The sequence below is a fragment of the Tasmannia lanceolata genome, unplaced genomic scaffold (assembly GCF_043159265.1).
Source record: "Tasmannia lanceolata isolate RefF3 unplaced genomic scaffold, GAP_Taslan_0.1 ptg000021l, whole genome shotgun sequence".
In the NCBI taxonomy this organism is placed as follows: Eukaryota; Viridiplantae; Streptophyta; class Magnoliopsida; order Canellales; family Winteraceae; genus Tasmannia; species Tasmannia lanceolata.
The window spans coordinates 9584457-9610386 of record NW_027518698.1 but is presented as its reverse complement, the minus strand read 5'-3'; the positions used below and the strand labels follow the sequence as shown (position 1 = coordinate 9610386).

General features: G+C 39.2%; 2 protein-coding genes across 5 annotated transcripts in view; one reads left to right on the top strand and one right to left on the bottom strand.

Moving 5' to 3' along the window:
- The window catches only part of LOC143855491 (ATPase GET3B-like), a 68659-nt gene that overhangs the window by 24825 nt on the left and 17904 nt on the right, over positions 1–25930 (bottom strand). For 2 of the 4 annotated variants that reach the window (XM_077365609.1, XM_077365608.1), the window contains exons 1-6: positions 11579–11995; positions 4637–4848; positions 4007–4069; positions 3779–3889; positions 227–301; positions 23–91 (exon numbers count right to left, since the gene is read on the bottom strand). In XM_077365609.1, coding sequence (XP_077221724.1) covers positions 23–91; positions 227–301; positions 3779–3889; positions 4007–4069; positions 4637–4848; positions 11579–11771 — 723 coding nt within the window. In that variant the 5' untranslated portion in view covers positions 11772–11995. Of the gene's footprint in view, positions 1–22; positions 92–226; positions 302–3778; positions 3890–4006; positions 4070–4636; positions 4849–11578; positions 11998–25930 lie in introns of those variants that run through there. The other 2 variants (XM_077365611.1, XM_077365610.1) reach the window with 2 other exon arrangements.
- On the top strand, positions 17204–17785 carry LOC143855451 (uncharacterized). Its single transcript, XM_077365572.1, has one exon. It carries the CDS (start codon positions 17204–17206, stop codon positions 17783–17785), a length of 582 nt encoding a protein of 193 aa, XP_077221687.1.

Below are 25930 nucleotides of genomic sequence, written 5' to 3'. Positions count from 1 at the left end.
GTACTACTCACACTTTGCTTACCGTTGGTGCAGTATCAAAAACAATACGGCTAAACATATTATACTCTTGTGCTTCAACAAATTGCATAACCTAGCAATCAGGCATAAGTTAGGTAAGAACAAAACCCAAAGGCGCTAATAGTCATGAATTAAACCAACGAAGGAAAAATCATGATGGAGATGGAACTCGCATAAAATACAACCATTAATCATTAGAATTACATGCCTTGGAAATTGCAAGAGCTTCATCCAGTCCAGGGGGAGGGGTGTCCAGCAACTCTCCTAATTTTAGTTCTCCTAACTAGAATCACAAGAAAATTAAAAAAAAAAAAAAAAAACAGTCATTGTGAGAAAGAAAAAAGCAAAACTCCATTATGGACAAGTAAATATAAAAAACTGAACATAAATATTTCTATAAACTAAAGAGGAAATTCAAAATGTACATGCATTCCAAATTGAAATATAAGAATTGTTATCCATACTTCGCGTTCAGACCGGCTTTTGTGATGAAATCATTGCGATGTCATGTGAATGCCAACATAACCCATAGAGCTTACTTTGATCAGAAAAATGAAAAGAGGGGCAGCATTTAGGTGCAGACTTGAACTTGGATGATTTTTATAAAAACTTTACTAGTGGTTTGAAAGGGTTTCTAAGAACTAACTAGCTCCACGAGCCTTAGAATAGGAAGTGGGAAGTTAAGTTTTTTCCCAATTCTGAAAGCCTCTTAGCAAGGGAATTGAGGAATCTGGGTGTGAACATCGTTAGAAGGTGCAACATAGCTAAGATTCCAAATTGGGAAAGAAGGGAGAAGGATTATAGTAGTTTCTATCTTCTTAATGGATAGTTTGAATGTGTAAGGGCAGTCCTGTTTTTACCGTTCTTTTTTTTTCTTGGAGATTCTAGATCTAGTATTTCTTTTTTTTCTTGGAGATTCTAGATCTAATATTTCTGGGTTTTCCTTTTACGGAGAGATGATGTAAGCAGGAAGAGATTCTAATTGTAGAAAAGGTGGGTTCGCATTTCAAGGCTAAGTTGGGATTTGTTACAGATTTAAATAGTTTCATGCCGTCAAAATTCTGAGACTCGAATAAACTTTGTTTGGTTTGGATCCTGGCAGTTCTTTGAGATTCTAATTCTTTCTTTCTTTTTTCTCTTTTTTGAATGGTTTGAGATTCTAATTCTTAATTTCAACTTGTTCTCTTCTTCTAGTTATTCTTTTCATTTTTTTCGTTTTTAAAGTCTTTAAGGAGCGGAATAGTCTCTTCTTCAGCAATTACATTTAGGTTTGGGTACACCTACCGCATTTCTCAATTTTTGGCTTGGCTACTTCATTTCTGAAGATATAGGACTCGCTTCCACAGTCGTAGCATCATTCTTCATCTGTACATCTGTTTTTCTTTCCTTTAATGTAGTTTAGACTTCCTCTAATTAATGAATATTATTGCAAAGTATTCAATTATGGCAAAAGAAACTCCAAACTCTTCCATATATGCTAGTAGAATCAGAATTCACCATGGAGCTAAAAGGACATGAAATTCTTGATACATTTCCTCATAAGTCAGGCCATTTGAGTCTGTTTTCAGACGTATTTGAGGCATACACCTCAAGGCAAGGCATTTCTGTGAACTCAAAAACCTCAAGGTGAAATCGCATTTGTTGTTTTTGGAGTGGACGAGTGGTTTCTATTTCTTGAGGTTCAAGATGGAGAAGAACTTTGCATGGAGGTATGCAAAAGATCAAGTGAGGGAACAACCTCATGGGTTACATTGTATATGTGATCAATGGTTTGTACTTCATAGGAGGTATTAACTACCTCAAGCATCATTTGACAGGGACGCACCATGGAATAAAATCATGCACCAAGTGTCCCTCAAAAGTTCAAGAAGCAAGTAAACATCATTTGAAGGATTTTCACCAATTTTCGCTCACCGTCATGGAAAATCATCTATCCTCCATCACAATTTTGAGAAAAAAATGGGCCATCTGCCATTCTACAGTAAAATCTCCCACACCTATTCTTGACATCAAAGCTCCATGTTATTCTCCTTTTGCAACATAGAGATATAATGAAAAAATTCCCCAACAGTTTGTCCCTTCTTTCTTTCTTCAGTAACTCCAACACCCCTTTCTTCCTCCTAAAAACCTGACCTCCACCCACTCTTAATAGTTAGAGCTGCATTATGGATTACACAAACAAATATTAACATAAGGGCGCGTTCAGCAAACATACACCGCAAGTTTTGTGTCTTTTTTGCCTAGGAGAATATGAGGGAGGATGAAAATTTTGGAAGAATCCCGTTCGGCAAGCAGACCCATTTCCGCCTGTCTCTTTAGATCCCCACAAAAGCGGTGAGGGAGAATGAGTTTTTGCCCGATTTTTTGAAGCCACACGGATTTGATTTGGCTGATTCTTATTCTCCCTATTTCGTCATTTCGTCCACTCTTCGAGTGGGAGGATGAGAATGATTGTCGAACACACCCTTAATAATCAAAGATCAAGATAACCAAAGACTAAGGAATTGGGATCCAATGCTATCCTAAATAACTAAGAAAGTGATCCATGAAAGCCTTATCCCCACACTGATTATCCAGGCATATGCAAATATTTTCTCCACTACCTATTGTAAAATAAGTCCTGTGAATAAATTGGATCGTTGTTTCCAGGAGTTAGACGACAATAAGCCATTAAGCCCTCAACAAACGAGCTCCATGCTGAAGATCATTTCCCTTTTCTTCAGATATCTATACCCAATAGTTTTGGTGACATAGTTTGGATCAGAAGGAAACCTCCACCACCATATCTCAAGAAGATTCAAACTTGGGTCCTAGAACTTTTAATTCTAAATCCTCCATTTTTTGGGTATACACACTTTTTTTCTGAAAATGCAATGCATTCTAATAATTCAGTGCATGCCACATTTCGCATGTAATTCATAGAAACATTTATACATATGCACACACATAATTCATATACTTAGTGACATGCACTCTAATAATTCAGTGGATTCCACGCTTCACACGTAATTCATATAAACAATTATACGTACATAAGTAATTCATATAAATATAATTATGTAACACATATTGGTTTAGTATACCAATAATACAAATACACTTTTTTGCTATTTCTTTCGGTTTTATTATTTGTTTCGGTGGGGATGGAAACGGAAACATTTCGATAGTGTCATGTCATTTTATGTGGAAATTTAAACCATGCTAGAAATAAAATATTTCACTTCTATGAGTGTAACATTGATTCCATTCTCTCCACCACGAGGTACTAACCATTCTCCTTTAATGGTAGACCTAAAATTATAATTAGGAATTAACTAACTTTGCACTACATACTAGGTAGGACTTTTTAAAGCCATCAAACTTGTATGTTTACATTGCTCAGTAGTCTCTTCAACAGTTTCAGAAGACACTAGTAAGTGTAAATGTCAAGAAAGAGTGAAACTTTTCATCAATTAATTTGCTGAGGTCTGCCTTCCCCTTGATTCAAGCCCAATATTGCTTTGAATAGGACGCTTACATGCATAATATAAAATAAAGAAAATAAAACAAAGAAAAACTAAAGTATTGACAAAAAACAGCAATAATCTGCAACATGTAATGGAAACTTATTGGGAAAAAAATCAGGATAATAGCAGAAAACTCAAAATATCTCTTTTTCCAATTCATCATTCCCAGTAATGCAAATTCTCATAATTACTACGCACAAATATCGGTAACAAAAGAGTTATTATACACGTCGGTGGAGTTTTTTTAGTTTTACCTGCTCCACAAATATTCCAAGGCCCATACTATCCATAAAATCTTTGACCCCAGTTCCTCCATTTGTCTGGCTCGCACTGCGGAATTCTTCCCTAGCCTTCTCGGGGTTGATCTACAAAAAACACTATAAATTTAAATACTTGAACCAATAAATTCTATGTGAGGCAGTGATCTGTTCATTGTAAGAAGTGGCAGCATAGTCATCATTACTACCCTCATTTTCACATACCTCAAGAGCAAAAAGTGGAGAATCCACTCCATCAACCGGCACCAGTGTTCCACCGCTCAAATCCTAGAAACAATGGACAAAGTATAGACTATTACAAAGTGTTCATTTCCTATTGACAAACAGGCAAGACTCTTCAACAATGGAAACTCCTACTGATAGAAACTCCTATAGCAGTGGAACAACTTGTACAACTTGTACAGAAATTTTGATCTATTTCTTTTATACCATGGGGGTATGTAACTCATTTTCCACGAATCAAGGCTATTTTGGCCATTTTACCCGATATAAGGGGTATTTTTGTCATTTTCCACAACTTAGGGTTATTCTCGTCATTTTACCCGATATGCTATATTTGGATCATTTTTATGTCATGGGGTATTCTAGTCATTTTCAAGACTAAGGGTATTTTGGTCATTTTTTAGTTATTTTTCATGACTAGGGCATATTCTAGTCATTCTGACCCTATATGGGTGCATTTTGATCATTTTATGTCATAAGGGTATTTTAGAAATTTTCCAAAATACCTATCTGTGCCCAACGATTTTACCAATATTCTTAATTGAAAATCTTGTGTTTAATTGATTCACTTGTTCAAAAAGAAAGAAAGAATTTCATAATCATAAAGGATACCTGGCCAAAAGAGTCACTCAAGGAATGTGCAGGATCAGTCGATACAACAATGGTAGGATGCCCATTATTTGCAAATTTAACAGCCAGGGATGCGGCACAGCTTGTCTTTCCAACACCTCCTTTACCACCTAGCATGTAATATTTCCGCTTAGTTCCAGCGGCCATCTCATCAAACCCTGCTATGGCTTCCACAGGAGTAGTGACCGATCTCACTGTAAAGCATACGATGCCATCAAAAAAGTGTTCTAATTACTTACAATTTGCATGCCAAGAATTTGAAAGTTCATTCGAGTTTGTATAAAATAATGACAACTTACATAGTAAAAGAAAATTGATAATCGAGATTCACAAGCTCCATAATAGCACGTGGTCAATTAGCCGAGACAATGGAAAAAAGATCCAAACTTACATGATATTTTCACTCAACAAAAAGAATAACTAGTCATTCTAAAATACAGTTTGCTTGAGTCACCCAATTTTGTAAAACCACTAATCACTTACGTAGGTTATTTATCACCGAGTATAACTGAAACTCTAATGAACAAAGGTAACAAATCTGAAATGAGAGAAAGGGGTCCCAAACTTCTAATTATGATCCCGTTGTTTCTTAGGTAAAAGGCTTCTCACAATAATCACATTGGCATATATGACAAAGCAAGGTGGAAGTGCAAAAGTATATGTATCTCGATACTCAACAACATATAAGCTAACTGGAAAAAAATTTGAAAAAATGGAAAAACAAAAGGAAAAGACGATTACTCAAAAAAAAAAAAAAAAAAAGAAGCTACAAAATCGTAGCGTTGACCACTTCAGTGGGAAATTGATGCAAGCGCATCCCTTTGGCATTCACTACATCAACCCATATTTGCTCATTAGCATAGGCGTTTCTTTTGTGTAGTGGTAGTTTAGTGATTTTACTTGTGCTTAGATGTCATTTTTACCCTAGTAGGAGTAGTTTGGGAAATTCTAGTTACATTGTATTTTGGAAATTTCATGTTGTATTAGGGGGCTGCCTATATAGAGCCTCTTCCCTCTCATTTGTAGTTAGTTGTTGATTGATTTGAAATGTTGTAGAGATCATCTTTTTGAGAGAAATTAGAGAGAGAGGTTTTTCTCCTCTTTTATCTTTTTGATTTCTTCTTGGAAGTGAAAATTTAGATTAGGATTTTCTAATCTTTTCTCATTTCCCTCATTTTTCATCTTGTTTAATGCAAGATTAAAATCAAATTAGGGTTTCTTGCATCCCCTTGCAAGAATCGAGATTTTCCACCGGAGATCCGATCATTTTCCAGCGAATCCGACGGCGCTTCCGCGACCACTTGCATCAAGTGGTATCAGAGTACAGCTGCGAGAATTTCTCAATTCTTGCAGATCTAGGAGGAAAGAAGAACAAGATCAGATAGAAAATATCAAGAACCTGTCCTGAAATTGCAATTCTGCTTCAAATCGAAGGTGTTGCGACTGAAACCGGTCCGGAAAAAGTACCACATGCTCTGAAGCGCCTACTTGTGGCAGCACGTACAACATTATAGCATAGTAGGAGGTTTGTGCCTGGTTGTGTGCACCTTCAACCAAGAAGAGTTTTGGCATACGTTGGCGCCTTTGAAGACATAGCTGCACACAGCTTCCTGTGAGAAATTACTTGCGCAAGCAATGGAAAGTCGAAGGATGTTAAATTCTAAAACCCAACGCTTGCGTCAATGGCAAGAACGGTTTGATACAAAGACACCATCAGTCCCTTCCCTTACATAAGCACACCTTTCAAGAAGGGGAGGGGGATAGATATATTGAAGATGATTATGAGTATGATTTTCCTTACAGATCCGTCCCTAGACACTCCCCACGTTCGTAGAGTGATAGACAGATGGAGATACCCGAGTTCCATTGAGGAATGGAAGACAAGGAAATCTTTGACTGGATGAACATTGTTGAGGAGGTTTTCCGTATCGAGAGAATTCATCCAGATCATCATGTACTTTTGGCCGCTTCCAGATTCCGAAGCAAGGCGCGTATATGGTGGCGGAGTTTACTATATCATCGATGGGAAATTGACGATCCTCCGATTCGGACATGGGAGGAGATTAGGGGTGGCAACGGTTCAGTTTCAGTTCGGTTTGACCCCCAAACCGAACCAAACCGAAATTTGAATCGGTTTGGTTCTACCGTTGAATTTTCGGTTCGGTTCGGCCAATTTCACCACCCCTTACGCATAATCATTGGAAATCGAGGGCAATGGTTCGGTTTCGGTTCGGTTTGAAATTTGAATCGGTTTGGTTCTACCAAACCGAAACCAAACCGAAATTTGAATCGGTTTGGTTTTACCAAACCGAACGGAATTTTCGGTTCGGTTTCGGTTCGGTTTCGGTTGGATTGCCACCCCTAGAGGAGATGAGGAAGGTACTTGAGATCGAGTTGATTCCGTACTATTATAAGCGTTTGAGGGGACAGAGATCTAGGATGTCGGGGTCTATTCCATCAGCATCACCACCGGTTCGAATCGTTGTCACTCCGTCTACTACTTTCAGAGCAGTGGTGAGATGCATTTGGTGTGGCATGCTTGATCATGACATGTGGAGCAGTCCGACTCGATGTCCACCTCCACCTATTGTTACTATCACTAATGTTGATGATGACCGATAGACAAAGTGTCAGGATATAGTGGAGGAGGTTGTTATCTTAGAGCCAGACACGGATGGTATCGAGCTTAGTGCTAGTGACGATGATAATGCTAGTGATCCACCTATTGATGGTGGTGATGAGACCAACAGTGATAGTGATATCGTTGTTATGCCAGAGCATGCTGAGTCTGAGCCTATTGCCAAGATCGGAGATACAGAGTCTATGGAGTTGATAGAGATTTTCGTGATCTGTGATGTGGATGAGGTGCCTACAGATGCAGATGAGGTGCATGAGGACACAGATATTACATATGGCCCTATAGTCGCAGATATGGTATTGGCAGATGTCGATCATGTTGAGATGGTACTGCCTATGGCGTTTACAGCGAGTTGGCATGGAGGGCCACTACTTCTCAGTCATTTTCAGTTGATCATTGAATTGAGCCATACGGCCACTATTCTATTCCGTACTTGCCCGGATGGGCTGTTTTGGATGATTTTTATCATGAGTGATTTTGACAACCTCCTACTCCTACTGCTAGAGTGGGTTATCTATATATTAGACCCAGACGGACTACCACGAGAGCGAGGCTGGTGGGGAACTCGAGGATGAGTTCTTTCAAGAAGGGGAGTTTGATGCAGGAGCATCCCCTTGGCATTCACTACATCGGCTCATATTTGCTCATTAGTGTAGGTGTTTCTTTTGTGTAGTGGTAGTTTAGTGATTTTAGTGGTTTTACTTGTGCTTTGATATCATTTTTACACTAGTAGAAGTAGTTTAAATTCTAGTTACATTAGGGGTAATTTGGAAATTTCATGTTGTATTAGGGGGCTGCCTATGTAAAGCCTCTTCCCTATCATTTTAGTTAGCTGTTGATTGATTTGAAATGTTGTAGAGATCAACTTTTTGAGAGAAATTAGAGAGAGAAATTTTTCTCCTCTTTTATCTTTGTAATTTCTTCTTAGAAGTGGAGATTTAGATTAGGATTTTCTAATCTTTTCTCATTTCCCTCATTTTTCATCTGGTTTAATGCAAGATTAAAATCAAATTAGGGTTTCTTGCATCCCCTTGCAAGAATTGAGATTTTCCACCGGAGATCTGATCATTTTCCAGCAAATCCAACGGCGCTTCCGCGGCCACTTGCATAAGAAACCTCAAAGAGTTACACAGTTACTGGAATTAATGGAAAAAAATCATAAACCTTATCTACAAGAATCCTACCCGTACCAAACAACTAGAAAACAAACTGCAAAAGCTATAAAATCTAAACTATTTTATTCCACCCCAAGTGGGACCCATCTAGCCAAGCAGCATTATTGTTACAAACCCGAATCAGTGCAGAACATGATTGATCTTCTTAGAGGGAAGATCAGCCTCTTGACCAATCCTCTTTTATACCAAATGATTTGAAAAGACTACTTACATGTTATCTATAGCAGAGAAGCAGGATTCGTACCTGGAGTTGGCGATTCGCGAATCCCCGAATCGCGAATCCGAACCGTGATTCGATTCGAATCCCCGATTCTGGAGAACCCCGATTCCCAATTTTAGGAACCCCGATTCCCAATTTATGAAAACCCCGATTCCCACTTTATAGGAACCCCGATTCCCAGGCGATTCCCTGCAAATCCCTAGCGAATCCCAACTCCCCACGACTCTCAGCGATTCCCCGGCAATTCCCCGACGATTCCCCGACGAATCCCCGTCAACTCTCTGGCAAACCCACGATTCCCGCTTCCAACCATCCCAGGAGCCTTCGATTCCCGCTTTTGGATCCCGAATCGAATCCCGCTTTCGATTCCCGCCTTGGCAACCTTGATCTATACCAAATGGAAAAACCACTTGGCAGCCACTTGATCACTTCGTCTAAAACTCCTACCCAAGCTAATCTAGAAACAGTAACCCTTGTCTTTAAGAATCCCACCATACCAAACAACTAGAGAGCAAAGTCCAAAAGCTACAAAATCTAAACAAATTTACTTCGCCAGAAGTTGGACCCATCTAGGCACGTAACATTCCATCCGCCTTGAAATCAACCGTGTCCTCAAAGTTGGAGACTAGACGTTGGCCAGTTGGTGAAAAATGAGATCTTGCGCGGGACTTTCTAAAATTCTTCTCTTTTCTCTTTTTCTTTTTTCCTTCTATTTGTCTTGCCATTAGCCATTATTTCATATGCCGTCATTAAGGATTGAAGCAGCTCCATTTTCAAACCGATCCCATCGTGCCGCTCATCAAAGTTCTTTCGCTATGTTATTTGGGGAATAATTGGGATGTTGATACAATGACATTTGTGGGGGAGGATCTTCTCGATAGCATTGACCAGTTTGAGCAAAATGGTAGATTTTTCAGGGACAACCTTGTCGGAATCGACAACGCTGATAATCATTGAAGCCTTTCTTTTGTGGCTTTTACTCTTTTTCTTCCATCTGATTCTATGCATCTTCTTTTCTTCCCTTCTTTTGTTGCTTCTTTCTTTCTTCGTGGAAGCCTTCTCAACATTGCTCCCAGTGCACAAATTAAACTCTTCACTCATGCTTCTTCAGGCATGAAGTTCCTCAAGCTTTAGGCCTAATGTTGATACCATTCAATCGCAATTGGAATATAGTGAAGCTAGTTGCCTTTTGATCACTCTCATTGTCTCCTCATAATGATCCATTGTTCCTCTTATTTGCTTCTATCCGATGGCGAAGGATCGTCCTGCTATGTTACCAATTGTTACAAACCAAACCTGAATCGATTCGCAATGTGATTGATCTTCTTAGAGGGAAGATCATCCTCTTGACCCACTTCGAGGGTTGAATTGAAAAAAGACTACTTACATGTTATTTATACCAAATGGAAAACCCACTTGGCAGCCACCTGACCACTTCCTCCTACCCAAGCTAATCTAGAAATAGTAACCCCTATCTCTAAGAATCCTACCCATACCAAACAACTAGAAAGCAAATTGCAAAAGCTACAAAATCTACACTAATTTATTCCGCCCCAAGTGGAACCATCTAGGCACATAACATTCCACCCACCTAGAAATCAGCCCTATCCTCAAGGTTGGAGATTAGGCGCTAAGCAATTGGTGAAAATGAGATATTGTGCAGGATTTTCTAAAATTCTTCCCTTTCTCTTTTTCTTTTTTCCACCTCTTCGTCTTGCGATTAGTCATCATTTCGTATGGGATTGAAGAAGCTCCATATTCAAACGGATCTCATCATGCCGTTCATAAAAGCTCTTTCGCTATGTTTTTTTTTTTTTTTTGGAATAATTGGGATGTTGGTGCAACGATAGTTGTGGTGGGTGAGGATATTCTTGATAGTAATGACCAATATGAGCAAAACGTTAGACTTTTCAGTGACAACCTTGTCGGAATTGACAACGCTGATAATCATCGATGCCTTTCTTTTGTGGCTTTTTCTCTTTTTCTTCCATCTGATTCTATCTCTCTTCTTTTCTTCCCTTCTTTTGTTGCTTCTTTCTTTCTTCGTGGAAGCCTTCTCGACATTGCTCCCGGTGCACAAATTAAACTCTTCACTCAGCTTCTTCAGGCATGGAGGTTCCTCAAGCTTTAGGCCTAATGCCGATGCCATTCAATCGCAATTGGAATTTAGTGAAGCTAGATGCCTTTTGATCTCTCTCAATGTCTCCTCCTAATGATCCATTGTTCCTTTGATTTGCTTCTAACCGATGCCGCGGGATCATGCTGCTCTGATACCAATTGTTACGAAGCGAACCTGAATCGGTTCGCAACGTAATTGATCTTAGAGAGAAGATCAGCCCCTTCACCCACTTCGAGGGAATGGCCAGTCCTCCTTTGTGTGCAAAAAACACAATTTCTGAAATAATTTTCTTCATTGATTTGAAAAAAGACTACTCACATGTTATTTATACCAAATGAACTTCTGCTACCCAAGCTAATCTAGAAACCGTAACCCATAAGAATCCTACCCATATCAAACAACTAGAAAGCAAACTCCAAGAGCTACAGAATCTAAACTAATTTATTACACCCCAAGTGGGACCAATCTAGGCACGTAACAATTATATGGAAATTTTACTTGAAACTATCAGTTCACCACGTTGGTTTATATTCATCTATGCAAAGAAAGTCCCTCTTTATCATCTCTCTTCCATATCCCAGTTAAAAAAGTGAAGAGAACCCATCAAAGAAAAGAATTAACACATTGTAGAAAAGCAGAGTGCCGATATTCCATAAAAATGCTCCACAAAAATTGAAAAAAGATACAAAAAAATGGAAACTAACATACAAAAAATTAGGAACTTGGGATAAGATAACAACCCATGATATAGAAAAGGGATTTGGTGAAGTACCCTGTAGCGAATTTCTGGATATTTTCCTTGTGGTGGTGGGAAGTGAAATGAAGCTGAAATTTCTGGTGAATTTCCATAAAGTAAAGTGGGTTTGGCTCTTGGGTATGCTAGAGAGGATACCGGCCATTGCCATGGAGTTCTTTGCAGGGAATCTGTGGGTAGAAAGATAGGAAATGGAGGGAACGCGAGCCATTTTTTACCCTTTTGCAAAGGCACTTGAAAAATGGAAACTGGGTTTGGTTCTTGGGGACGCGAGTTTAATACCAATTTCTGTAGGGAAGTTTGATATCGCCACCCCCAAAATTAGCCTTGTTGCCCATATCTAATCCTTATTCTTTGAGGGTTGGTCTAAGTTCTGTCGCGCGGAGCTCCATTGCTGATACGTTCCTATTTTTGTGATTCATCTCTCCACACGGCTCTATTCTAATGTTTTGGTAGCTTATTTGGTTAGCTTATGTCATAGTAATCACTGCCTATCTTACCTATCTTTTTCTTAATTTGCAGTTATCCTTTTTTTTTATTGCTGTTGGATGTTATTTATAGGACTTGGTTGTGACGAGAAGATCCAGTGAATGAATGACGTCTTGAATTAAGGAGGTTGTAGCCCCTCTATGGGCTCTTTCTCCTTCTCTTCTCCAATTTTTATCTTTTTTTACAATACGATCTAGGATCATAATATTTTGTATAAGAGCCGTCACAATACCCACCAACGAAGAATTAGCGCAGGATATCACCCAACTACGAGAGGAATTCGGTGAAATTCTCAGGCGATTTGATCAATTATCGACAACCGTCCGTGAAGTAATTGGTTCTCTAAAGAATCAATCACGACCGGCCTCCCTAGAAACATCCAATCATGATAACAACTTGTGATGCCCGTTTTTCGGACACCACATCCCCCCAGAGCACGAGTGTGTGTAATCGAGGTCCGAAATTCACAGAAAAGAGAATCTCAAGGTCGCTATCAATCCATAATTTACTATGTTTTTAGGCATGGTCTTGACAAAGATATGAGTAAGTGATATGGTTACATTCGAAGGAAGGTGTTAGGCACCCCTCTGTCAGAGTATATACCATGAAAAGCTGGTAGAATGACATCTATTAATCAACAAAGATTTATTTCATGACATGAATGGGTAATTGTATTAATGAATGTGTGATGTGCTTATTTTATGACACATGTTCGTCCTTAGGTAGCGTAGTAAAAATGTCATGCCCAAAGGATTCACAAATCCAAGGGAGCAAAGATATATGGCATCTCAGTTCTATGTCAGCCTTAATAGTTCCTAGTTGAGAAAGATACTTGACATTTCTTTCTGTATGCAACTAGCACTTGTCTTGCCTGCATGCACGTGTCATGAAGTGGCTTATCTCCGTCATCTGGGTAGTGGACCCTAAGCAAGAAGAGTGGGTGCGACAATTAGAGCGCGCAACCGAACCGGATCAAATAAAGAACAACTTATGGACAAGAGAGTATAAAGTTGTTCTTCCAGACAAGACCATTCACATGTCCTTAGACCTGAGGGATCTTATTGATCTGTCGGCCCGTTCTAGGGTTTTAGTCTATCTCATAGTGATTCTAGTTGCGAGTCACATTCGGATAGAGCTATATCCTAGAGCAAACCCTCGAGACCATAGTGATACTCAACATGGAATTCTTCGCCCTAAAATTTAGAGATTGACATCTACAATTTTGTTAGAGCGGTAGTCCTATTAAATAGCCTAGCCATGTGGACTTGATAAAAGGTTTATCGTAATATTTTATGAAACATTAAAATATTTTTCAAAAGATTTTACGAATGCATTTGGAGGCTGAACATCGCTTGACAAAAATGGTATACCAAGAGTGGGCCAACGGGGTAAGAGATGTCCACCCCCGTATGACTCAACTCAGTAGATGTAGTCAAGAAGAAATGACTTGCACATACAAGATGTCATTAGGGGTAAGATGATATGACGGTCATCTTCAGGATTATGTCTCGATAGAGGCAGCTGACCTAATGCTAGTGTAGTTTAACTACAGAGTGAGATCGCAGTGGGGCCCACCATAGGGTTCTGCAGAATCGACCGTTGGATCCCTGTGATAATCCCACTCATAACTCGAATGACCCGGTAACATCCATACGGGTCAGGGTTCCACATTTTATGTAATTACAAGGACGGATATGATCCGTTAGATCAATGTGGATATTAATAAACTATATATATATATATATATATATATGTGTGTGTGTGTGTGTGTGTGTGTGTGTGTTGATATATGTATATATATATACATGTCTTTATTAATAGTTAACAAGAGACAATTAGAGAATTTTTCGAAGACAAATTGGAGTCGTATAACTCCCATTAGATGCGAGTGATTAATTAAATGGATAATTAATTATTAATTAATTATTCATTTAATATACTTTATTATACATTATTAATATGATTAATAATATGTGTAATAATATGAAATCCAAATGAGGATAGTTATTCCCAAACCGGTTTTGCAAAAGTTGCGGAAATGGAACGGAATTGGGAATTGGGAATTGGGATAGGACTACACATTTGGATAGGTTTGGTGGGGCCCACCACACACCCAAAATAGTTGGAGAGCTGGAGAAAACGTTTTTATATGCTCAAGGACTTTGAGTTGCACTCAAACTCCTATTTGGATAAGAATTGCTAAAATGTAAGATCTACAAAGCAACCCGTTTGTTTCGAATACCAACTCTTATGAGATAAGGCCATAAGGGCGTGAGTGTGACGTCATTACACGCTCCCCATGGTTTCTTGGGTGTCTACACAAAGCCTCGGACGTTTGTGAAGAGTCCCAATTCGTCAAGGTGTCTTAATTCAACTAGTTTTCGTATTTGATAGGAATTGGGAAAGATAAACAAGGGGAAGATCAAACCAAACTCTTATTATTATTTAAGAGAGAGGGATGATCAAATTTGGAGAGTATTCCACCTCCAAAATTTGTCAGCCACTTCTCTTCTCCTTGGAAAATTATTTTCACAGTCTCTCTCTCTCTCTCTCTCTCTCTCTCTCTCTCCATCTCTTCCAATTGTTGGAAATTGACCCCATAAATTCAAAAAGAAAAGCTTCTAATATAATTCTCTGATCTCTATATCAAAGGTACTGATTAGATCAGACCTTAAAGAAGTGAAAAAGTGTTATTCACATCCACAATCAACGGTGCAAAGAAAAGAATCCATCGGTTCAACTTGCGGGGTTCTAAGCGTTGAGAACGATCGCAACCGTTTGAAGAGTAGATCAAGCAGCGCGGTTCCTTGATTTCTTCTTTTAAGTGGTATTTCTTTATGTTTAATTAACACAATTAACTAATCTAGACTCTAGGATCTTGGGAAAAAGCAAGATACGCTGCGCATAGCGATCTTGCCGGAAGGGTATAACCTTCCTTCAAGTGGTATCAGAGCAACTAGGGCTCAGATTAGGGGATTAAATTAACCAAAGATAGATCATGTGGTATATCCACTGTGAGTCTAGACGTTCTATCCCGGCTATCCGAGCTTGTTAGTCCATAGTGTTAATTAATCAACATAAGGACTGTTATGTAGACATCAGCAATTTCAATCTACTCAATGGGATTTTTGATCTGATATTTCTTGATGGTTAAAAAGTAGACACGAATACGAGTCCAAAGTGCAGTCATTTGCTGATTTTTATTTCGGGAATTATATGTTTTATTTTCAGAATGGCCCTAAAGTTGTGAGAAAAAATTATATCCCAAGATTAAATTTTTCAAACATTATTTGGATGTGTTCGTAGCATAACCAGTAACTAATATGATAGTTCGAATATTTTTCTCCCATTTAACATATTCGAAAATTCTGTTATTCTGAAAGGGTTCCCGAAAATCACTATTTTGAGTTTTCTCACTCAAATGATTTCATTTTTGTGCAAATTTTTTTGTGTTGACTTCTGACATCATAAGAATTGATTCTATCATGTTTCTTTAGATATTAGTAGTTTTTGTGGCTGAATTAAAAATTATTTAATTTAATTCCAGCATTAATTGATAAGTATTGGTGAAAATTGGGCAAAAAGGTTATTCGACCTCTATCCTTGCATGAGAGGCATATGGATAACATTTGTGGATGTAAGTTATTTACTTTTATAGTTTGATATTGCTGGAATGTAGCAATTCAAAGTCCGCAATGTGATAATTCATGGTTTTATTGGTTTATGTACTCCCTCTGGGCAGTTGTGCGGACAACTGGTTTCTAATGGAGAATTTCTTTTGATGTATATATTGTTTAGACTTGTATAGGATACTAGGGTAGTTTACTTTCATATTACATCAGAAGTAATGAAGAAGGAAAATCGCTCTTGAGGTGCTCATCGAAGAATCAAAGAGAACTTGGACATGGCGATGCTTCAAGAATTCTATAGATGATGGCGGACCTCGATTCTATCGATTCAATGGAGGGCGGATACATTCTTCATGATTTTTCTAGATCTAAAATACTTTATATAATGAAGTATATCAGTACCAATACCTTTGAAAAATTGCCTTAAGGTCGGCGGATTTTTCCTATTGCGAATAGTTGCCCAAATTTCATCCTTAATTTTGGTAATATGAATTATGGGGATTAACTAACTCTAAATGGTTAGCGGGAGAATCCCTATAAATCCAAGATGCCAAAATTAAGCTTATGGATGTGATTGTTTTACTTTGGATGATTTGGATGCTTGATGGTTGGTTGCATTTTCCTTTCCTTATGTATGTATCTCCATTGGATAGTTTGGTTTAGATGCATGTATAGAAATCAGATTTTCCAACTTAAAAGAAACTCTCTTTATAAAATATTAAGTAGTAAATGGTAATTTAAATTGAAAGGATTAGTCTCCATGGCCTTCCATAGCCATCTATTGGTTGGCTAGTTTAGAGAACAAGACGGCCATATACCAAAGTAGAGGCCGATCTTGATTTTCTATCTAGAGTAGTAACTAATAGATTCCTATAAGGATGAGGGATATTTGCAAAATATATTAGTCATATGATAAACTAGAAGCTAATATGTTTTGTAAAATGATTCTGAAGCAGTGGCTTTTAGCTTAACCAAGCAAAGAGTGTTGATGCCCAAAGGATAGATACATTGTGATGCTTGGTGGCCAAAATCAAATCGAAAATCATACATATAATATGATGGATTAGATGAATCCACTCATACTCAACAAAGTTGTTGTTGATGAGCATCCGATGCCCATTGGAGAAATCATGTTATTTCTCTTGGTTTATGTGTTTGAGGGGCACATAAATGAGACAAACAATGGGCAGTACCATTATAGATCAAAACCCAGATCTAATGGTTTAATGTCATGATAAAATCTAAAATTATTAGTTTTGCTTATTTTATGCCTCCTTTCCTTTGCATTAGATATGTCATCCTTCAATCTATTAGCTAGCATCCTTGAAGACAACAAACTTACTGGTCCAAACTATGTGGACTGGAAGAGGAACTTAATTCTAGTTCTCACAGCAACGAAAGTTTATTGGGTCTTGACTACTGAGGCACCTAAGTTGCCTGGTCTCGATGCCCCCAGGATGTCAGGGATAGAACCACAAAATGACATGAAGATAATGAGCTGGCTAAGTGCTATATCCTTGGGTCGATGTCAAATGTGTTGCAACAGCAACATGTCAGAATGGCTTCGTGCATGTATATTATGTATAATCTTAGGGAGATGTTTGGAGAACAAAATCGCAGTGCCAGACAAATAGCGACTAAGGGCTTGGATTCCACTAAAATGGTGGAAGGTACCCCAGCTAGAGATCACATGTTGAAGATGATGGGCTATCTAAATGAGCTCGAAGTTTTAGGAGTCATGTTAGATGGAGGGTCGCAAGTCGACATGGTATTAGCATCTCTACCACCATCATTCAATGACTTCGTTATGAATTATCACATGAACAAATTGTCAATGAAGTTGATAGAGTTGTTGAATCATCTTCAATCTACTGAGGATCTTCTAAAAAAGAATAAGAAATTCTCTTTCTTAGTTGAAGCTAATGTAGTATCAACTCCCAAACCGAAAGGAAAGGGTAAAGGCCAGAGATCTAAGAAAAATATTTTCAAAGTCAAGAAAAATAAAACTTTCAAGAGTAAGTCAACCAAATCCAATGATGCATGCTTCCATTTTGGAAAAGTTGGTCACTGGAAGCACAATTGCAGGGATTACTTAGCAACTAAATAGAGCAACAAGACCTCTCAAGGTATGTTACAAATCTTCGTTGCAGAAACCAATTTGATTGGTCTTGCTTATTTCTGGTGTGTGGATATTGATGTGACCACACATGTATGCAACTTTTTGCAGGGGTTTAGGAAAAGTAGGAGGTTGACTGAGGTCGAACTCCACCTACAGGTTGGAACGGATGCAACGGTTGCAGTCCAAGCTGTGGGTGATCTACTACTAGCATTTTCAGGAGGATATTTACGTTTAAATAATTGTCTTTCATACCTTCCATTAGAAGGAATTTGATTTTAGTTTCTAAACTTTTGATTGATGGTTATTCAACAACTTTTAATAAAAGTAGTGTTTTTATCAAACACGAAAATTCCTTGATTACAGAAGGTACATTAGTTGACGGATTATTTATAGTAAATGCCTTAGAAAATGTAAGTAACATTGAGGATATTCCTATTAAAAATATTCCAAACCTCACAAGGGCAAGGAATACAACTAATCCCACACATCTATGGCATCTTCGATTAGGTCATATTAATCTAGATAAGATTACAAGATTGGTAAAAGACGGTCCATTGGATTCTATCCAAGTGGAAACGTTTCCAACTTGTGAACCATCTCTTCAAGGTAAAATGATCAAAATTCCCTTCAAGGGCAAGAGTGGAAGATCCCAAGATTTGTTGAAGATTATATCTAGTGATGTATGTGGACCCATTTCTCATTTGGCAATAGGAGGGCTGATATACTTCGTGACTTTTACGGATGACCATTCAAGGTACGGATATTTGTACCTTATGCGACGTAAGTCTGAGATCTTTTAAAAGTTCAAAGAGTTAAAGAATGAAGTAGAAAATCAGTTCAACAAAAAAATAAAGACTCTTCGCTGTGATAGAGATGTAGAGTATCTCTTGGATAAGTTTAAGGATTACTTAAAGGAAAATTGAATAACCTCTTAATGGACCCTACCTACGACACCAGAATTGAATGGTGTTTCAGAACGTAGAAATAGGACTTTGTTAGACATGGTTCGTTCAATGATGAGTTTCGTAGAAGCACCTATGTTTCTATGGGGATATGCCCTAGAAACAACGCTCTATGTCTTAAACCACATCCCAACTAAATCAGTACCATATACTCCATATGAGATATGGGCTGGAAGGAAACCCTCATTGAATCATATGAGGATATGGGGGGATCCTGCACATGTTAAATAGATAAGTGCTGATAAGTTGGAGACAAGAACCGAAAAGTGTATTTTTATTGGATATCCCAAGGATACAAAGGGTTATATATTCTATAAACCAAGCGAGCAAAACTATTTTTGTAAGCAGGAATGTGGTATTTTTTGACGAAGAGTTCACCCAAAATGATGTCAAAGGGGATAGGATTGCCTTGGAAGAGCAACCTGGGATTTTAATGGACAAAGAAGAAGACACTGAGCAAGAACACACAATACCTATGCAAACACTATGTCGTAGTAGGAGGGTGATCAAACAACCCGATAGACTTGTCTACTTGGGTGAGACATATGATATGATCTCAGATAAAAATGATAATGATCTCCTCAACTACCAAGAAGCGATGTCAGACATCGATGCAGGAAAAAGGATGGAAGCTATGAAATCCGAAATGGACTCCATATACACTAACGGGGTCTAGACTTTAGTTGATCTACCAGAGGGAACTAAGCCCATTGGATGCAAATGGATCTTCAAGAGGAAGAAAGGCCCTGGCGGTAAGGTAGAGACCTACAAAGCACGGTTGGTGGGGAAGGGATGCAATCAAAAGGCTAGAATTGACTATGAAGAAACCTTCTCACCGGTAGCCATGCTAAAGTCTATTAGGATTCTATTAGCTATCTCGGCACACTATGACTACGAGATTTGACAGATGGATGTCAAAACCGCTTTCTTGAATGAAAACATTCAAGAGAATATCTATATGATCCAACCAGAAGGTTTTGAAGTTGCCATAGAAGGAAGTCAGAAAGTGTGCAAGTTGCAAAGATCCATATATGGATTAAAGCAAGCATCCCGTAGTTGGAATCTTCATTTTGATCAAGCAATTAAAGAGTTTGGCTACACTCAAAATGTAGATGAGGCTTATGTTTACAAAGGCTCAGTGGGAGTGCTGTGACATTTCTTGTTTTGTATGTAGATGACATTCTACTCATTAGGAATGATGCCGGAATATTTTCTAATACAAAAGTATGGCTTTCTAGTTCCTTTGCTATGAAGGATTTGGGTGATGCATCTTATATCCTAGGTCTTAAATTGTTTAGGGACCGTAGGAATAGGACACTTAGACTGTCATAGGAAGCTTACATTGATAAGATATTGGCTAAGTATAATATGACGGATTCCAAGAAAGGGTTAATACCCTTTAGGCATGGAATCAAACTCTCTAAGAAGATGTCTCCTAAGACATCTGAAGAGAAGCAAGAAATGAACAGGGTTCCCTACGCCTCGATAGTGGGATGCTTGATGTATGCCATGTTATGCACAAGACTGGATATTTGTTTCTCTGTAAGCGTTGTTAGTAGATATCAATCAAACCCAGGTCCAGAGCACTGGATGACAGTCAAGCATATTTTAAAGTACCTTAGAAGAACTAAACATTGCTGCTCAATATATGGAGGAGACGAATTACTCGTTGCTGGTTATACCGATGTGGATTTTCAGTCAGATGTTGACGGTATGAAATCTTCATCAAGATTTGTCTTCACCTTTGCTAATGGAGCAGTTTCATGGAGAAGTTACAAGCAACACACCACGACATACTCCACGACTGAGGCGGAATACATCGTTGTGATTGATGCGGCGAAGGAGGCGGTATGGCTGCAGAAGTTTAAAGATGAAATTGGAGTCGTACCCTCTGTTGAGAGACCTATTACGCTGTATTGTGATAACAGCGGAGTGATAACTTAAGCAAAGGAACCTAGGTCTCATCAGAAGTCAAAGCACGTCGTTCAAAAATATCATGTGATACGAGAGATTATCGACAGAGGGGATGTGGCCATAGCTAAAGTAGCTTCAGTGGATAATGTGACAGATCCTTTAACCAAGTCCCTTAGTCAAAAGCTTTTTGACAAGCATATGGAGGGAATGGGTCTAAGACAATGCATGACTGGCTTTGATGGCAAGTGGGATATTGTTAGAGTATATGCCCTAAAAAGCCAGTAGAATGACATTTATTAACCATTAAAGATTTATTTCATGACATGAATGGGTAATTGTATTAATGAATATGTGTGATGTGCTTATTTTATGACACATGTTCGTCCTTAGGTAGTGTAGTAGAAATGCCATGCTCAAAGGATTCACAAATCCAAGGGAGCAAAGAGATATGGCATCTCAGTTCCATGCAAGCCTTAATAGTTCCTAGTTGGGAAAGAAACTTGACATGTCTTTCTGTATACAACTAGCACTTGTCTTGCCTACATGCACGTGTCGTGAGGTGGCTTATCTCGGTCATCTGGGTAGTGGACCCTAAGCAAGAACAGTGGGTGCGACGATTGGATCGCGCAACCGAACCAACAACTTGTGGACAAGAGAGTATAAAGTTGTTTTTCCAGACATGACCCTTCAAATGTCCTTAGACCTGAGGGGTCTTATTGAATATGAATTGAGAGAGATAAACAAGGGGAAGATCAAAAATTATTTAAGAGAGGGATGATCGAATTTGGAGAGTATTCCACCACCAAAATTCGTCAGCCACTTCTCCTCTCCTTGGAAAATTGTTTTCACAGTCTCTCTCTCTCTCTCTCTCTCTTCATTTTTTCCAATTGTTGAAAATTCACCCCATAGATTCAAAGAGAAAGACTTCTAATATAATTCTCTGATCTTTATATTAAAGGTTAGATCAGACCTTAAAGAAGTGAATAAGTGTTATTCACATGCACAATCAACGGTGCAAAGAAAAGAATCCATTGGTTCAACTTGCGGGGTTCGCGGCGTTGAGAACAATCGCAGTCGTTCGAGGAGTAGATCAAGTAGCGTGGTTCCTTGATTTTTTCTTTAAAGACGTATTTCTTTATGTTTAATTAACTTAATTAACTAATCTAGACTCTAGGATCTTGGGCAAAAGTAAGATTGAAAACAACAGTGCCTGTAGGATGGTGTCACTCCGAGTCCCCAGAAATTTGGCAGAATGCCGATGCCCAGAGATGGTAAGCTCCTCGAGTATTTCTATCTCTATTCCCTCTCTTTGGTTGTAAAAAAAACTAAAGTATATCAGAAAATATTTTTTGGGAAAGTCAAAAACTAGGAAAATCCAGAGGTTTTTTGCTTTCTGGTATGGTTTTTACTTCTGATCTGATTCTGAACTTTTGATCAGATTATTTTATGTCTACCTCTTATTTATAGGAAATTCGGGGCAAAATTGCAATTTGCAATTTTGGAATAGCAATTTGGACCAAAAATGCAAATTAGGATTTTCCCATTGACAAAAAAGTCAGGTCGGCAGAGAAATCGCAATTTGCGATTTTTACTTGGGGTAAAAATCACAAATTGTGATTTTGGGAAATCGCGGGAGGGGTATTTTTCGGGGGTTTTTGGAATTTAGACAGATCATAATTCATTCGTTTGAGTGAGTGTTCATTTAGGGGCGTTTCCGACGCCCATTTTTTACTTACTCATTTGCACGGACATCAATGTTTGGGATTTTGTTAAAAATCACAAAGGTTGCTTTACGATGGCATACGCGTGGCCGTTTGAACTTTGTAGGGGATGGTCTGTCCTCAGACTCGATGACCATCTCCTAAAGTTCAAATAATTGCGAGTCTTTCTCTGATTTGATCTGATTTATGACTTCATTTTTTATTTTTGCATAGCCTATCACTGTTATGACTGATCCTATTTTTTTTGTTTTTATGCAGCCCGTCCCCGTCATGACCACTAAGGGATCTTTGTGAGACCTCAGACCGAGGTGGAGGGCTCTCCCTGTTCAGGCCCAGCTGTACGTTACCGCTTCGGGGTTTGACATGCTCCTTCGTTTTGACACAGAGCGAACGGGGCCCGTGGTAGTGGTTGCACTAGCAGAGAGGTGGTCGGATAGTACCCACACCTTCCATTTTCCCATTGGAGAGGTGGGTATGACAGCACTTGCCTTCTCTGCGCTCTCCGGACTTCTGATGGGGGGAAAGCAAGTTGCTCTAACGCCGGTTTCAGAGGCGGAGTTCTGGCAGATCTGAGCGTGCCCGAGTTTGACGCTCAGGGGCGACCCGTGGAGGTTATCTACACCTCCGGCTTGATGGTTCACGTGAGTTGGCTCGCGCGGTGTCCGGCTAGACTGGCAGTCTCAGATGATGCCCACTATCGCCGACTGGCGATGAGTTTCGTGATGTCCGTTCTAGGACGGACTCTCTTCATGGCGACTGGCAATGCGATCAGTCGTGACTTTTTTAGCATAGTTCGCCAAACTGACAGGTTGGTGGACTTCGACTTGGGATGAGCTGCTTACACCTTCCTCCTCCGAGAGGTGGACGTGCTGTCCCATGATGGCACGAGGTCGATCTGTGGCCTGTGGTATATTTGGGCGGTACATTTCTATCCTTTCTCTTTTCCTTTCATTTATTTGCTTTATTTGCATTTTGGTTGTGATATTATTGATATGCATTTTCTCACTGTTATTTGACTTTAGTGAAGGCCTGGGCCTTTGAATCCTTCCGCCTCGTCGCCCCCCTCTTCAGGATCCAGAGAGGGATTATTGGCCTGCGGAGGCCAGATGGGGTGTGTGCGACACAGGAGTCGTCCTCTACCGTCGATGAACACTGTTCGATGAGCTATTGAACGGATCTAGCTAGACGCTGTGAGTATTTGTTTATTTTCCATTTTATTACTCACTTTCTGCTTGTTTTAGATTTGTTGATGTTTTTGACATGATTCTATGACATTGCAGGTTCGGGGGAGACCCTTGGATGATCACCCTCATGTCCAAGGGGAGCTTTTCGTGCTCTCATGGGAGATTTCCCGGCGGATGGTGGTGTTCCACTGCCATGACGACCATGACCTCTACTTGTCAGACAGGATTGCCCACCAGTCTTTAGAGCACGAGACCCAGCGTATCCCTGAGCGGCCCAAGGACAGCTTGAGGACTCTGGATTGGATCCCAGAGTCCGATCTTTGGGTCTTAGAGACTGCATGGTTTGAGGTCACCGATGACCTCTTTCAGCCCGGGGACTATGCGGCCTGGCGGGAGCTGATGCCCCCTTTGACCTTAGGACAATTATCCTTCTATTCTATTCTTTATGTATTTTGTTTTTTATTTTTATATTATATTTTCACATGTGCTTGGACTTACACTTGTGTTGCCTTCTGCAGGAGGATCTTGAGGCCGGTGACGGAGCAAAGGCGGACACTGCTCATGAGGCTGCCACTTTCTTAGGCGAGCCGTCTCTGACTGCAACAGATAAACCCTATGATGAGGCATGCTCTACAGAGGAGGCTGAAATCCCAATAGGCAACACAAGAGGGGGGTGAATTGGGTAATTAAATTTTGTCCGTAATTAATCAGAATGTTAAAATCAGTTTTACCAATTAAGCAATTATAGATTTAACCCTTGTTCATATAAACATGATAATGAATAAAATAGGGTATAGATGTTACCAATTACCACAAAATGAAGGAGGAGGAAGATAGGAGACGACACAATCATTTATAGTGGTTCGGTCACAAAAGGACTTACTCCACTACCCAAGTACTTGATCTTTCGTTGGGGTTTCTTTCACTATTTGAGATTCCATGCGCCGAATCTCCGGGCTTTACAACTAGACTCCTTCAAGGGACAAACCCCCTTTATACAAACTGGCTTCAAGGAATAACACCTCTTTGTAAGACCGCCTTTAGGGTAATTAGTCCTCTTCACGAACTGCCTCCAAGGAGATGAGCCTCTTCGCAAACCGCCTCAAAGGGAACCGGTCCTCTTCTCAAATGTAATGAAGATAAAGAAAAAGTTTAAGCTCACTCAAGCCTCTTGATTAGGCAAATACAATACTCAAAGCTCACTATAAACTCTCTCAAAGATGTACAAGAAAATCCTAAGTCCAACACTTTGGATGTGATCAAGATCAAGGCACAAGTGTTTAGAGAGAGATTTTGAAACCCAAAATGATGAATCAATAGGTTAGTGGGTGTTAGGATATTTTAGAATAATTTCATCAAGTTAAAATGGAGCTATGATCTCCTTTTTATAGCCTTTGAAAGAATATAGTCGTTGGAGGGCAAAAGGGTAAAAACTGTGTCATTTTGAAAACAGTACACGAAGCCACAACGGATCTATTTTCGCGTGGTCGCAGTCGACCAGGTCGGTCGCTCGTGAGTGGGTCGGTCGCCCGCAGAATGGTTTCTGGCCAGTTTACAATTTCACCTTGAAAAAGGGCTGATCGACTGGGGTGGTAGTGTCTGTCTACCGCCGATTGCAAAAACTGTGAAGGGTTTCTTTTGCAATCCTTTTGGGTTCTCTCTTGGACATTAAAAATATAAACTTGGGGGTCCAAGAGAGTGTGCTTTGATAGAGAAAATATCAAGAGTGTTAGAGATACAACCGGAAAATACATCTCTTGAGTCTTATCTTGAACATGATTTTCAATACGCTCCGTTTGATGCTTGACTTGGTTGAGATCTTAAATCTTCACTCCATGTTGCAGGATCTTCTATCAAATGCCATTTTGAGCTTGCTCCCATCAAGATTGAGATGCTTCAAGTGGTGTACACATGGATCTCCAAGTCATGTAATGTGTTGTGTCATATAATGTGCTAAACTTATCCTGTTTCAACACAACTCTCAAGGCAACTTATTAGTCCTCAAAATCTAATCAATTTGTGTTTGTTAATCATCAAAATATGGGTGAAAGTATGAGCCCTTAGGAGAACCCTTGGGCTTACATTTTCCCCCTTTTTGATGATGACAAACTCAAATTGATTAGGAGGCAAGAGGATCAAGTATATAAGCAAATAAAATCAATATCCACCCCCTAAGCATATGCACAAATATATTTTAACAACTAAAATCAAGTGGTGCATATGACACAAGGATTACTAATCAATTTCCAAAATTTCTCCCCCTATTAGCATCCATCCAAAAAGGACAATTTTAAACAATTTATGGCTTAAATATGGAAGGGGTGTGACAAATGCCCCAATATATCTATAGAC